At 41.0% G+C, this 13,440-nt stretch overlaps 1 protein-coding gene across 2 annotated transcripts in view; it reads right to left on the bottom strand.

Annotated features, from left to right (window-relative positions):
• Positions 1 to 13,440, bottom strand: part of CACNA1S (calcium voltage-gated channel subunit alpha1 S) — a 2,360,423-nt gene that overhangs the window by 1,517,392 nt on the left and 829,591 nt on the right. For both annotated transcript variants that reach the window (XM_075352638.1, XM_075352639.1), the window contains exon 12: positions 6,738 to 6,963. In XM_075352638.1, coding sequence (XP_075208753.1) covers positions 6,738 to 6,963 — 226 coding nt within the window. The remainder of the gene's footprint in view (positions 1 to 6,737; positions 6,964 to 13,440) is intronic.

Genomic DNA, 13,440 nt, shown 5'->3' with positions numbered 1-13,440 from the left:
GCGATATCTAACACAGGGGAACGTGTGCAATCCATAGGGGGCCATAGGCAGCACAGGGGAACGTATGCAATCCATAGGGGGCCATAGGCAGCACAGGGGAACATATGCAATTCATAGGGGGCCATAGGCAGCACAGGGGAACATATGCAATCCATAGGGGGCCATAGGCAGCACAAGGGAACGTGTTCAAACCATAGGGGCTATAGGCAGCACAGGGGAATGTGTGCAATCCATAGGGGGCCATAGGCAGCACAGGGAAACATATGCAATCCATAGGGGGCCATAGGCAGCACAGGGAACGTGTGCAATCCATAGGGGGCCATAGGCAGCACAGGGGAATGTGTACCATCACAAGGGGGCTATATTCAATATAAGGGGGCCATATCCAGATTAAGGGGCTAATTTTAGAATGGGGGCTATGAGGGACATATACCCTATATGATTTGTTCGACGGACACTGGCATTATAAGATGGACCCCATTTAACATTAAAAAAAAAATCTCTTTTCCTTCAACAAATTTGGGGGTGCGTCTTATAATCAGGTGCGTCTTATAAAGCGAAAAATACGGTGTGTGTATATATATATATATATGTATGTATGTATATATATATATACATATGTGTATATATATATATATATATATATATATATATATATATATATATATGTATATACATATATATATATATATATATATATATATACATACATACATACATACATACATACATATGTATATATATATATATATATATATATATATATATATATATTAAAAAAAAAAAATAACAATACAATAGTGCACAAACTAACCTTTAGATAACCTTAAATAACTATGTTGAGTTACAAAAACCCATAAAGTACAGTTAGGTCCAGAAATATTTGGACAGTGAGACAAGTTTTGTTATTTTAGCTGTTTACAAAAACATGTTCAGAAATATAATTATATATATATAATATGGGCTGAAAGTGCACACTCCCAGCTGCAATATGAGAGTTTTCACATCCAAATCGGAGAAAGGGTTTAGGAATCATAGCTCTGTAATGCATAGCCTCCTCTTTTTAAAGGGACCAAAAGTAATTGGCTAAGGGACTCTAAGGGCTGCAATTAACTCTGAAGGCGTCTCCCTCGTTAACCTGTAATCAATGAAGTAGTTAAAAGGTCTGGGGTTGATTACAGGTGTGTGGTTTTGCATTTGGAAGCTGTTGCTGTGACCAGACAACATGCGGTCTAAGGAACTCTCAATTGAGGTGAAGCAAAACATCCTAAGGCTGAAAAAAAAAGAAAAAATCCATCAGAGAGATAGCAGACATGCTTGGAGTAGCAAAATCAATAGTCGGGTACATTCTGAGAAAAAAGGAATTGACTGGTGAGCTTGGGAACTCAAAAAGGCCTGGGCGTCCATGGATGACAACAATGGTGGATGATCGCTGCATACTTTCTTTGGTGAAGAAGAACCCGTTCACAACATCAACTGAAGTCCAGAACACTCTCAGTGAAGTAGGTGTATCTGTCTCTAAGTCAACAGTAAAGAGAAGACTCCATGAAAGTAAATACAAAGGGTTCACATCTAGATGCAAACCATTCATCGATTCCAAAAATAGACAGGCCAGAGTTAAATTTGCTGAAAAACACCTCATGAAGCCAGCTCAGTTCTGGAAAAGTATTCTATGGACAGATGAGACAAAGATCAACCTGTACCAGAATGATGGGAAGAAAAAAGTTTGGAGAAGAAAGGGAACGGCACATGATCCAAGGCACACCACATCCTCTGTAAAACATGGTGGAGGCAACGTGATGGCATGGGCATGCATGGCTTTCAATGGCACTGGGTCACTTGTGTTTATTGATGACATAACAGCAGACAAGAGTAGCCGGATGAATTCTGAAGTGTACCGGGATATAATTTCAGCCCAGATTCAGCCAAATGCCGCAAAGTTGATCGGACGGCGCTTCATAGTACAGATGGACAATGACCCCAAGCATACAGCCAAAGCTACCCAGGAGTTCATGAGTGCAAAAAAGTGGAACATTCTGCAATGGCCAAGTCAATCACCAGATCTTAACCCAATTGAGCATGCATTTCACTTGCTCAAATCCAGACTTAAGACGGAAAGATCCACAAACAAGCAAGACTTGAAGTCTGCGGCTGTAAAGGCCTGGCAAAGCATTAAGAAGGAGGAAACCCAGCGTTTGGTGATGTCCATGGGTTCCAGACTTAAGGCAGTGATTGCCTCCAAAGGATTCGCAACAAAATATTGAAAATAAAAATATTTTGTTTGGGTTTGGTTTATTTGTCCAATTACTTTTGACCTCCTAAAATGTGGAGTGTTTGTAAAGAAATGTGTACAATTCCTACAATTTCTATCAGATATTTTTGTTCAAACCTTCAAATTAAACGTTACAATCTGCACTTGAATTCTGTTGTATAGGTTTCATTTCAAATCCAATGTGGTGGCATGCAGAGCCCAACTCGCGAAAATTGTGTCACTGTCCAAATATTTCTGGACCTAACTGTAAATGACCACAATATATAATTAAATCATGGGAATAGTAGGCAAGAAGGTATTCGAGGCACAATTTCATATGATGAACACGTATTTAAAACCGAAAACAAGCTAATTATCCATAGCAATAAGACAAATAAGTTACGTAATACTCTGGAGGTACGCATTCCAGAGGTTCCACTGTTTATGGTATTTAGGAAAGCAATTATTTAAAGTGGCATGTCTTCTCTTAAATTCATTATGTTGTTTTATTGAGTTTGTTACTTGGGTTATATCAGGGGGCAGAGGGTTTTTCCATTGAGAGGCAATTAATGATTTTGTCGTTAGGAAAATGTGGATGATTAAACATTCATAGAAAGGGCTTAATAAATCTACATCAAGAGAAAGGAGAGCTAACTGGGGTGTCAAAACAATATCTAAATGAGTAACTCTATTGATTAGATTTGATATTTTTTCGCAGTGAGGCTTCAACACTGGGCATTCCCAGAAGATATGTAACAGACTCCCAATGCCTTTACAATTTCTCCAACATAATGGGGAAATGGAAGGATTAATTGTATGCAACCTAGTTGGAGTGTAGTATCAGCGAGATGTTATCTTGAAATGAGTTTCCAGAAGAGAAGCACACAAGGTTGCTTTAAGAGAGTGAAACCAATCTTCCTCTGAAAACGCCATCCCAAGATCTTTTTCCCCACGCCATCATGTATTTCAGTTTATTAAAGGTCAAATCGCATTATCTAATTTGCAAAAGAAAGAATCAACCATTCCCTAATAGGTCAAAGTGTTATTAGGTTGAATCCTAAGCAAAAGGTCAGTGGTTTGAATCGTGAAAGAAGATTTAAAAAACTTCACATTACAAAATGTTTTTCAGAAAATATGCTAGATTAAAACTGCACTAATAATTTATACTATTAAAATCTAGAATATTCCAAGATAGATACAGACTTAAACCCAAACTGGTAAGGGAATTAATCCCTATAATAAGTAAAGCTATAATTGTGGGCTCATTATTCATGTTAGCACTTAAGCACTTTACAATTGGACATTCACGTGCACTGAGACACCTCTAAGGCTATGTGCGCACGTTGCGTCGTGTCCCTGCAGAAATTTCTGCAGGGATTTGACAGCACATGTGCGCTTCAAATCGCTGCAGAAACACTGCATAATGGATGCAGTGTTTCTGCAGAAAAAAAGCTGATTTCATGCGCTTTGGATGCAGCCTCTCCCATAGACAGAGCAGGACCTGCATCCAAAGCGCACAGAATAATTGACATGATGCTTTTTAGAACGCAGCGATTTGGAACACAATTTTAGCATCCAAATTGCTGCGCTCTCAAACGCAACGTGCGCATGGATTATGCACAATCTTTATAAATTGTTCTGGGACGCAGGTCGCATGCATTTACGCTGCGGTGCAATACGCAGCGTAAATGCATGAAATTCGGCAACGTGCGCACACAGCCTTATCTACCTATTGATGCATATCTACCCATAACATGTACACTGGATATGCAAATGGTACACTGATATACCTATGGCTGCGCCTATCTTAATAACCACAATCATTATGACTCTTGATTGAGTTTATGTATTTTCACGCCATTATGCTTGTTACTGTAATGGCAGCGTCAGGATCTATGGAGACTACAGATTCTGGCACTGTGCCAGCTGACTTCTCTGATGTCTATGATTAGCGCAGTCAGACTCGGGTGTCGACTCACAGACTTTTGGCTCATAGGAAGGTTAGCAAGAGGTAATTTTTTCTGTGCTGCTTGTTGGTTTTCTTTGATCACATACAGGGTGTGCCATAAGTGTGGATACAACCTGATAACGTGGACGTGGTTGCTGATATCACCTTACTGTTTGTGGCATATTAGTACATGTGAGGGGCAAAACATTTGAGGCTGGGTGACGCCCATGGTGGTCATCTGCAAAGCCGACATTTTGAATTTAACTTTACTTTTTTCCATGGGAATGTGGTCATGTAATACATCAACCACATAGAGAAAAAAAATGGTATTTTCATTTTTAACATAGCTTTATTCATTATCAAGTTATTGACACATTTGTGACATGGAGCAATGACCTTATACCGCTAAAGGATGTGCTCAAAGTGCTGCCCATTGTGTTGAATTGTCAACGCGATTCTCTTCTCCCACTCTTAACAATACGAGAGCAATACCGCAGATCCAGGATTCAGGAAGTGGGGCATCTGAAACAACGGATACAGGAGGCCTGTGGTAGCATTGCTTCTGCGGTATTGCTCTCGGTGTGTCAAGAGTGGGAGAAGAGAATACCACAAATGTTAAGGTGATATCAGCAACCACTTCCATTTTGTCAGAATGTATCCATACTTATGGCCCACCCTGTACTGCGGGGGAGCCAGTTACATTCACTCCCCTCCTATATATGCTGGCTGGACTCTTCCTTTAAGGGTATACTCACACGAGTGTATGACTCGCACGAAAGCAATGTGAGAAAATCTCGCATTGCACTCAGCTCCATTTAAGACAATGATGCTTCTCACATCTGTGAGTTTTTCTTCAGCCCTAATCAGACTGAGGAAAAAACCGCAGCATGCTGCAATTGTCTGCAAGTCTTGGATCACTCGCACCCATACAACTCTAAGGGGGTGAGTGAAACATTGGACTGCACTCGGATGTTATCCAAGGGAATTGCAATACACGCACAGGCCAACAATGGAGGTTATGGAGAGATTACTCTCTCCCTCTCCTCCGCTGCTGTGATCCAATCACAACATCGTATTACAGTTGCATGACGCTTGGCTCACGGTCGCAGCAGAGCATTAGCATATCACATCGGATGCCATACACTCATGTGACTCCAGCCTAATGTCAGCTATAGCTTTGCTATACTGGTTGCTTGAAGTGTTATGGCCTAGACTTACTGGTGGTTGTTGTGCTTTATTGCTGCGAGTAGTTGTGGTATTAACCCTTGTCCCTTTGTTGCTCCTTTACTTCTCCTGCTTTTATCCTTAGATTTTTTACTATCTGTTCCTGTGAGTTTGCAGTGTGCCTAAATTCCTCCCCCCCCACCCCCTGTCTGTATTAATCTGTGTTTCCATCACACTCCTGCACCTTCCTTCCCTGGGGGAGTGAACAATTTAGTTTCAGTCTGGAGAAGAGTAGGGCACAGGATTACGGCATCTCCACCATCAGGGGTAATTTGGAGGTTAGGTATAGCCTAGGGTTCTTGAGTGTGATGAACAGTATAGGAGGCCCTTGTCCTTTGCTGTCCTACAGGCACATTTTGAAATTTTGCATTTAGACTTTCCTACTTTACTCCAGATGAACTTATTTAGGGGAAACATGTCAAAGTTTTTTTTAAAATACTGGGTGTCAACAATTTGGTTTATCTTACTCTTATCCAGATTTAACATAATCAAACTCTCAATGAATATTGAGTAACTATCTAACAACCATTCAGCACATTTAGTTATTGGTAACCATGTCTGACTAATCTGACAATACCTGTGCATTTTGGTGTAAAAATTGTATTTTCTGATAGATTTCTAAATTAATATTTAACACAGAATCCTCCAATGCAGGATAAATGGGAGTCTCAGTGCTGAGCTATATGTGAGTATTCAACAATCTGAGTAACTTTCTACACTCGAGTACTCTGGGTATGAAGCATACATCGAGATTGGCCAATAAATAGTTAAATGACATTGAAGTATAGTTGCTAGATTGGCCTCCACAATCCCCAAACTTCAAGCCAATTGACCACTTGTGGGTAGAGTTGAAGAAAAAGATGTATACATACAAAAATAAGTTAACCAGTATGCACCAATATTGGGAATATGTTGAAAAGACTTCGGAACAGATTTCAGATTGAGACATACTTGAATCTGATTGAGAGCATGCTCAGGAGGATCAGGCAGTGTTGAAAGACAAAGGAAATTTACAAAATACTATTAAAATAATAAAAATAAAAATTTTGACCTTTAAGAACAAGACAGTAACAAATGCAGTGACATGACAAGAATCTGTATAACTAATCATATGCTAAATAGTTCCAAGTCAAATTTATGTATGAGATAGCCAAGATAATTGTCTATAAAATGAAGGTAGTCTCATCATGTTCAAAGCTGTAGTGGATGATGAGATGTGGAGCCTGAAAGTTAAAAGATCAAAACATTGTTTGTTACCCTTTTGCTTGTCAATGTAATAGTGATGTTGATTTTGTTACACATTTACATCCTTACCGTGTAATCTTAAATATTCGAAGAAGTCGTATACACCTCAAAACAGATATTCCAAGAGGAGACATGATGTTGCTGGCAACTAACAGGATTTCAAGAATGCCAGTGCATACCACAAAGCAGTCAAACCGATTGAAGATAGACATAAAATACGACTGGAAACCAAGTGCATAGATCTTCAAGATCATCTCCATTGTGAACAAAGCGAGCAATACCTGGTTCGCAATATCTGAAAAGTTAATAAAATTAATTTATTCCTGAAACTCCACAATTAAACAATAATACTTATGCTACCCTTAGTATTCAAGGTCCATTTTAATTTGTGATTAAACTTTTTATGTATGAAGGTTATTATGAGTTTGCTAGAGGCAAAACCTGTGTAAACATAAAAATAACCAGTTTCTGATCTCCAATATGCTTTTCTCAAGGTTGACAAATAGGGGGCTCTATGCCATAGTATTTTTTTAAGATGGTGTTGTAAAATAAATAAGGGACCCCTAAAATGAGCTACGACTTCACATAAGGGTTTATTTCACAATTGGAGACAGTTTTTGCCAGCATGACGAATAGAAAATAACAATCAATAAATTAATTTTTATTAAACTAGTGATACTAGTTATTGAACTTTCAATTCCACAGAAAAATACATTCTATGAGAGTAGATAGAAAATGTAAGCAGAGACTTCCTTGTAGCCTGCACATGTGGAAGTTTCATTTATGATGCCCACATGTACAACAGGTTCTATGTCAATATTGCCTGTTCACACAAAGTAACAATGAGTGACAAATCATAAAGCTGTCAATGTGATCTATGCCTGCGTCACAATATAGACATACAAACATTAAGACCATACTGAATATCCACATAAATCCAAATTTTATCATAGTTTTACATATTCATGAATTATTTAAATATATGGATTATCAGGACTATCAGGACAATCGCAATTAACAATTAGCAAGAAAAAAGAAGAAAAAGAGGCGATCAAACAGTCCATTTGTGTGCAATATTTATTTTATTGTCAGGTGCAGGTAAAAAAACACCATAAAAAACATAAAAACAACAATCCAACTGGGCAAATCCACCTATAATTATTAATGAATCATCATCGGCTTTCCAAAGTATTTTAACATATAAAGTATGACAACCACCAGCTGTCCAAATAGTGTTATGCAGCCTCCAACCTTTATAACAGATACCTAATAATATACTTTAATCAAATATACTATACCATGATATTAATACATCCTGCTATAATTGTATGAGTATTAAATCGTAACTGTACATAAGTTGTATCATAATAGGCTGCAGACGTTACTGAAAATAACAGCACAGTCAGCAGACATTGGAGAACCGCAAATTTGTCAAAATTAGGTTCAGCGCTGAAATAAAGACACTGCTGCCGGACACATACTAAGGGATCAAATCAGGTGGTTGCATCAATCCGACATCCATTATAGTCATAACGGTTTGCAATTACCGGCATAATCCACTATTGTTTAATATTTTGACATTATAAAAATCAAGGATTGAATACAACAACCTTATAAATCCAGTATGTTATATTAGGACATAAGAAAAACTAATAATATACACATCTCTGCAATATAATTGACACAGCACCACGGGCTAGATTATTCAGTTATAGCTACAACGGAAAATGGGGATTAGAGGTTGTAGTTTACTCCAGCTGTCAATGATCACTCTGCTAGTAGGGAAACCATTTGTGTTCTTACTTAATATACTATATGGAAAAGGTGCCGATATTGTTAGAAAGTCAGCGTTAACCTACAATTGTAACAGATGTTTAAGATTACTAGACTGTAGACTTTATTCCTAGATATGTGTAAAGGGTTTTAATCAGGCGGCTGCATCAGCCCGACAATTGTATTTAACCCCACAAGAGGTCTAGCTATATGTCACGCTCTCCGGGTCCCCTGCTCTGCCCCCCGGCTCACCTGCCACGCTCCCCGGCTTCCCTGCTTCGCTCCCCGGCTCCTCTGTCAAACATCCCCCGCTCCACGGTCTCCAGCCTCCACCACCTGCGGTCCCCAGGCGGCCCGGTCCCCGCTCCCGGCGCCCGTCGGCAGCCCTGCTCCAGGCCGGCTCCCCTGCTTCCTATACACCGCTCCCTGCCCTGGCTTCTGGCACCCGGGCCTCGCGCACGCGCATTAGGGCGCGCGCGCGGTCATTGACCCTCTCTTAAAGGGCCAGCGTCCACTGACAGGAAATTGAACACACAGGTACAGGGTATAAAGGGGTTTAATGTCCAAGTGGGCGGGGCCTGTTCTTCGTGTTTCCTAAGCTAGGAGTCAGGTCTCCTTGTGTCTCTGTGATATACTTACCTATCTCTCTTCTAGAGCCGCTCCTGCCTCGCCATCCGGTCCTGCCGATTCCCGAACCCCGAACGCTGACTATCTGCCATCCCGTCAGTCCGTACCATCTCTGATCCCTGTGGTGACCCATCCTCTCGCTCCATCGGTTCCGGACTCTGCCTGACAACATCTCGGCCTCCGAACCTGAGCTCCGTCACCCGGACTACCATCAGTGACTCCGTGGTCCCAGGGACTTCTCCATTCCACTCTTTTGCACGGACTGTCCTGCTACCCATAGTGCTCCGGCTACCGGACCCCTTGCCTTCATTAAGGTGTTCGGCCCAGTGGATCCACCTCCTGGGTCTGCCCGTCCACCTGGCCCTAACACTATAGACATCCATCTGTTACTATGTGTAGAGATTGTGTGATTCAAGGGTTAATGAGAAGTCCTATAAATCTGATGTTATCATATTGTAAAATCAGGTTTCTAATTGTATCGAGTGACACAATTATCCCAGCCCAGTAAAAAAGGGCATTGTTTAGCAGTCACAGCAGAGGAAAATTAAGCTGACCCGTAAAACATTGCAGGTTTCTGCATATATCCAGTGACAAAATTATCGCAGCTCAGCACTCTAGGGCATTATTTAGCAGTCACAGCAGAGAAAGAATTACGCTGACCCGTAAACATTGCAAGTAAAAGTCTGGTCAGGCTAACAGTGATCGCATTGACATTATAGGGAAACCAATGATATTATTACCTGATATATTAAAGATATAATGGTCGATAATACCCAGCAAAACACAAGACGCCCTACACGTGTTTCGGCAACACACCTTCGTCCAGGGGCAGTATAAAGGCGGTAAACATCAGTATTTAAATGCATGTCCACCAATCGGACGAAGGTGTGTTGCCGAAACACGTGTAGGGCGTCTTGGGTAATAATATCATTGGTTTCCCTATAATGTCAATGCGATCACTGTTATCCTGACCAGACTGTTACTTGCAATGTTTACGGGTCAGCGTGATTCTTTCTCTGCTGTGACTGCTAAATAATGCCCTAGAGTGCTGAGCTGCGATAATTTTGTCACTGGATATATGCAGAAACCTGCAATGTTTTACGGGTCAGCTTAATTTCCCTCTGCTGTGACTGCTAAACAATGCCCTTTTTTACTGGGCTGGGATAATTGTGTCACTCGATACAATTAGAAACCTGATTTTACAATATGATAACATCAGATTTATAGGACTTCTCATTAACCCTTGAATCACACAATCTCTACACATAACAGATGGATGTCTATAGCTAGACCTCTTGTGGGGTTAAATACAATTGTCGGGCTGATGCAGCCGCCTGATTAAAACCCTTTACACATATCTAGGAATAAAGTCTACAGTCTAGTAATCTTAAACATCTTTTACAATTGTAGGTTAACGCTGACTTTCTAACAATATCGTCACCTTTTCCATATAGTATATTAAGTAAGAACACAAATGGTTTCCCTACTAGCAGAGTGATCATTGACAGCTGGAGTAAACTACAACCTCTAATCCCCATTTTCCGTTGTAGCTATAACTGAATAATCTAGCCCGTGGTGCTGTGTCAATTATATTGCAGAGATGTGTATATTATTAGTTTTTCTTCTTTATAATATACTGGATTTATAAGGTTGTTGTATTCAATCCTTGATTTTTATAATGTCAAAATATTAAACAATAGTGGATTATGCCGGTAATTGCAAACCATTATGACTATAGTGGATGTCGGATTGATGCAACCACCTAATTTGATCCCTTAGTATGTGTCCGGCAGCAGTGTCTTTATTTCAGCGCTGAACCTAATACTGACAATTTTGCGGTTCTACTATGTCTGCTGACTGTGCTGTTATTTTCAGTAACGTCTGCAGCCTATTATGATACAACTTATATACACATACGATTTAATACTCATACAATTATAGCAGGATGTATTAATATCATGGTATAGTATATTTGATTAAAGTATATTATTAGGTATTTGTTATAAAGGTTGGAAGCTGCATAACACTATTTGGACAGCTGGTGGTTGTCATACTTTATATGTTAAAATACTTGGGAAAGCCGATGATTATTCATTAATAATTATAGGTGGATTTGCCCAGTTGGATTGTTGTTTTTATGTTTTTTATGGTATTTTTTACCTGCACCTGACAATAAAATAAATATTGCACACAAATGGACTGTTTGATCGCCTCATTTTCTTCTTTTTTCTTGCTGCGTCACAATATTTAGACACCACAGGACTTAGGCTATGTTTTTATTTCCTCCAAACATCTGATTGATGTAACCTGTGCAGCCACAGAGGGGCCCAGGAGATAAGGTGGCACATTTCCAGCTCCATAACACAAGGAATTATGCATTAGGATGAGCTATTGAACTGCAAAGGGCCCATATGCTGTTTTTGCACATGGACCGTTGTCTGTCTGTGTCCACCAATGATTGATTTCCTCTCACAGTAAATGAAGAGGAGAGAGAAAGACCACATCCAAGTACTGTGCCAGTCAAAAGACCGCACACTTTCTGTACCTCCTGATTTCCTGCTTTCTAGAGAGACAGCATACAAATTTTGTGTTTCATGATTGTAACGCTCTCATGCAGGTACATGCTCTGACTCACCACCGCAGCCGGGTCCCTCCATCCTGTCCGGCGTCTCTGCCTCTCCTCCACGTGGGTTCTCCTCCGCCACCTCCCAGAGTCTGTGTGCGTGTCACAGCATCTTCGGGAGCACCCCTAAGGAGTGCGCTCGCAGCTGTTCATCTCTTAAAGGGCCAGTGTGCCACTCCCAGGTGCCTCCCAGCCTATTGCTGAGAGGCACTGGATATTTAGGGCAAGCTTTCAATAGAGAAGGTGCCTGATCAACGCCTTAGCTTAGCTAGTTAAGTTCCAATACTTCAGTTAGCTAGTTGTCAGGTCTCTTTGTCCCATTCGTTCCCATCCTGTCGGTCCTGTCCTGTCGGTGTCAGTGTCCATGCCCTTCTGCCTTGGTTGTCCCTCCAGACTCAGATATCCTGGTGGCTCTTGCCACACCAGAGACTGTACCTGTCTGCCTGCCCATGCCTCCTGTCTCAGTTACCCCACTGGCCCTCATCAGACCAGAAACTGTGCCAGCCCCACCGGATGTACCTCCAGCCTCAGCTATTCCAGTGGCCCTCTCCACAAGAGACTGTGCCTGTCCACCCTGTCTGTACCTCCAGCCTCAGCTATCCTGGTCGACCACACCACACCAGAGACTGTGCCTGTCTGCCCCAGCCATGCCTCCAGTCTCAGCTATCCCGGTAGCCCTCGCCACACTAGAGACTGTGGCTGTCTGTCCCAGCCGTGCCCTCTGCCTTGGCCACTCCGGTGGTCCCAGTCTCGCTAGAGAAACTGTCTGCCCTGGCCATGCCATCTGCCTCTGCTACCCCGGAGTGGTACCTGTCTACACTTGAGACCCAGCCCTGTCAACTCTTGTGTACACCCCTGCCCTGGGGGTCAGCTGCCACAGTCCTGGTCCTTGCCCTGGGAGTAGCACCTGGCATCCACCTTGCAGTGGGTGCTTAGTTAAGCCCCTCCCACAAAAATTGTAGGTCCGGGGTCCCCCTGTCGTGCAGTGGGTCCACTTTTTCTCGCCGCAGTACCATCCCTGGTGGCGAGTGTGACAATGATATTTGCCTTTCATGTGTGCATAAGGCTATGTGCTCACTTTGTGTCGAGGTTGTTGCAGTTCTAAACGCATCCTCTGGCACAAATGGTCTTTGTCAAGTTTGGTTTTGCCCATAAAAACGCTATAAATACGCTTGCGTATTTATCGCGTTTTACATGCTTTTTTATTGCTTAAAGTCAGATGTGTTTTGCAGACAAATACACTGCTAAATAAAGTTTAAACATTCAAACACTATGAAACAAATGGAAAAAAATGATAACAAATATTATGAATAAAATCATCAACAAAATAGCTGTTATTAAATGATAATTGTGTATTAATATTTATGTATAAAATAACGTTAATTTAATGATTTTCATAAATTTAATTGTCGGACTATGTGTGTGTGTAAAGGGACATATCATGCCCTTAATATAATGTCAAAACCGCATGCATTTAATTTGTCAAAAACGCATGTTTTCTGCATCAAAAAAGCATGTTAGACTTTTGATGTATAATGCGTTTTGCAACTTCTCATTGACTCTAATGATAGCAAAACGCTGCCAAAATGGCAAAAACAATTGACATGTTGCTTCTTTAAACGCTGAGTTTTTGACAACATTTCTGCATCCAAAACGCTGCGTTTTAAACAGCATAGTGCGCACAAGAAATCCCCCTTTCACATTGACTTTGCTGGAGAATCAAAACACATGCATTTTGGCATTAAAACG

Source organism: Anomaloglossus baeobatrachus, chromosome 1 (genome assembly GCF_048569485.1).
Source record: "Anomaloglossus baeobatrachus isolate aAnoBae1 chromosome 1, aAnoBae1.hap1, whole genome shotgun sequence".
Taxonomy (NCBI): Eukaryota; Metazoa; Chordata; class Amphibia; order Anura; family Aromobatidae; genus Anomaloglossus; species Anomaloglossus baeobatrachus.
This window is presented reverse-complemented; position numbering and strand designations above follow the sequence as displayed.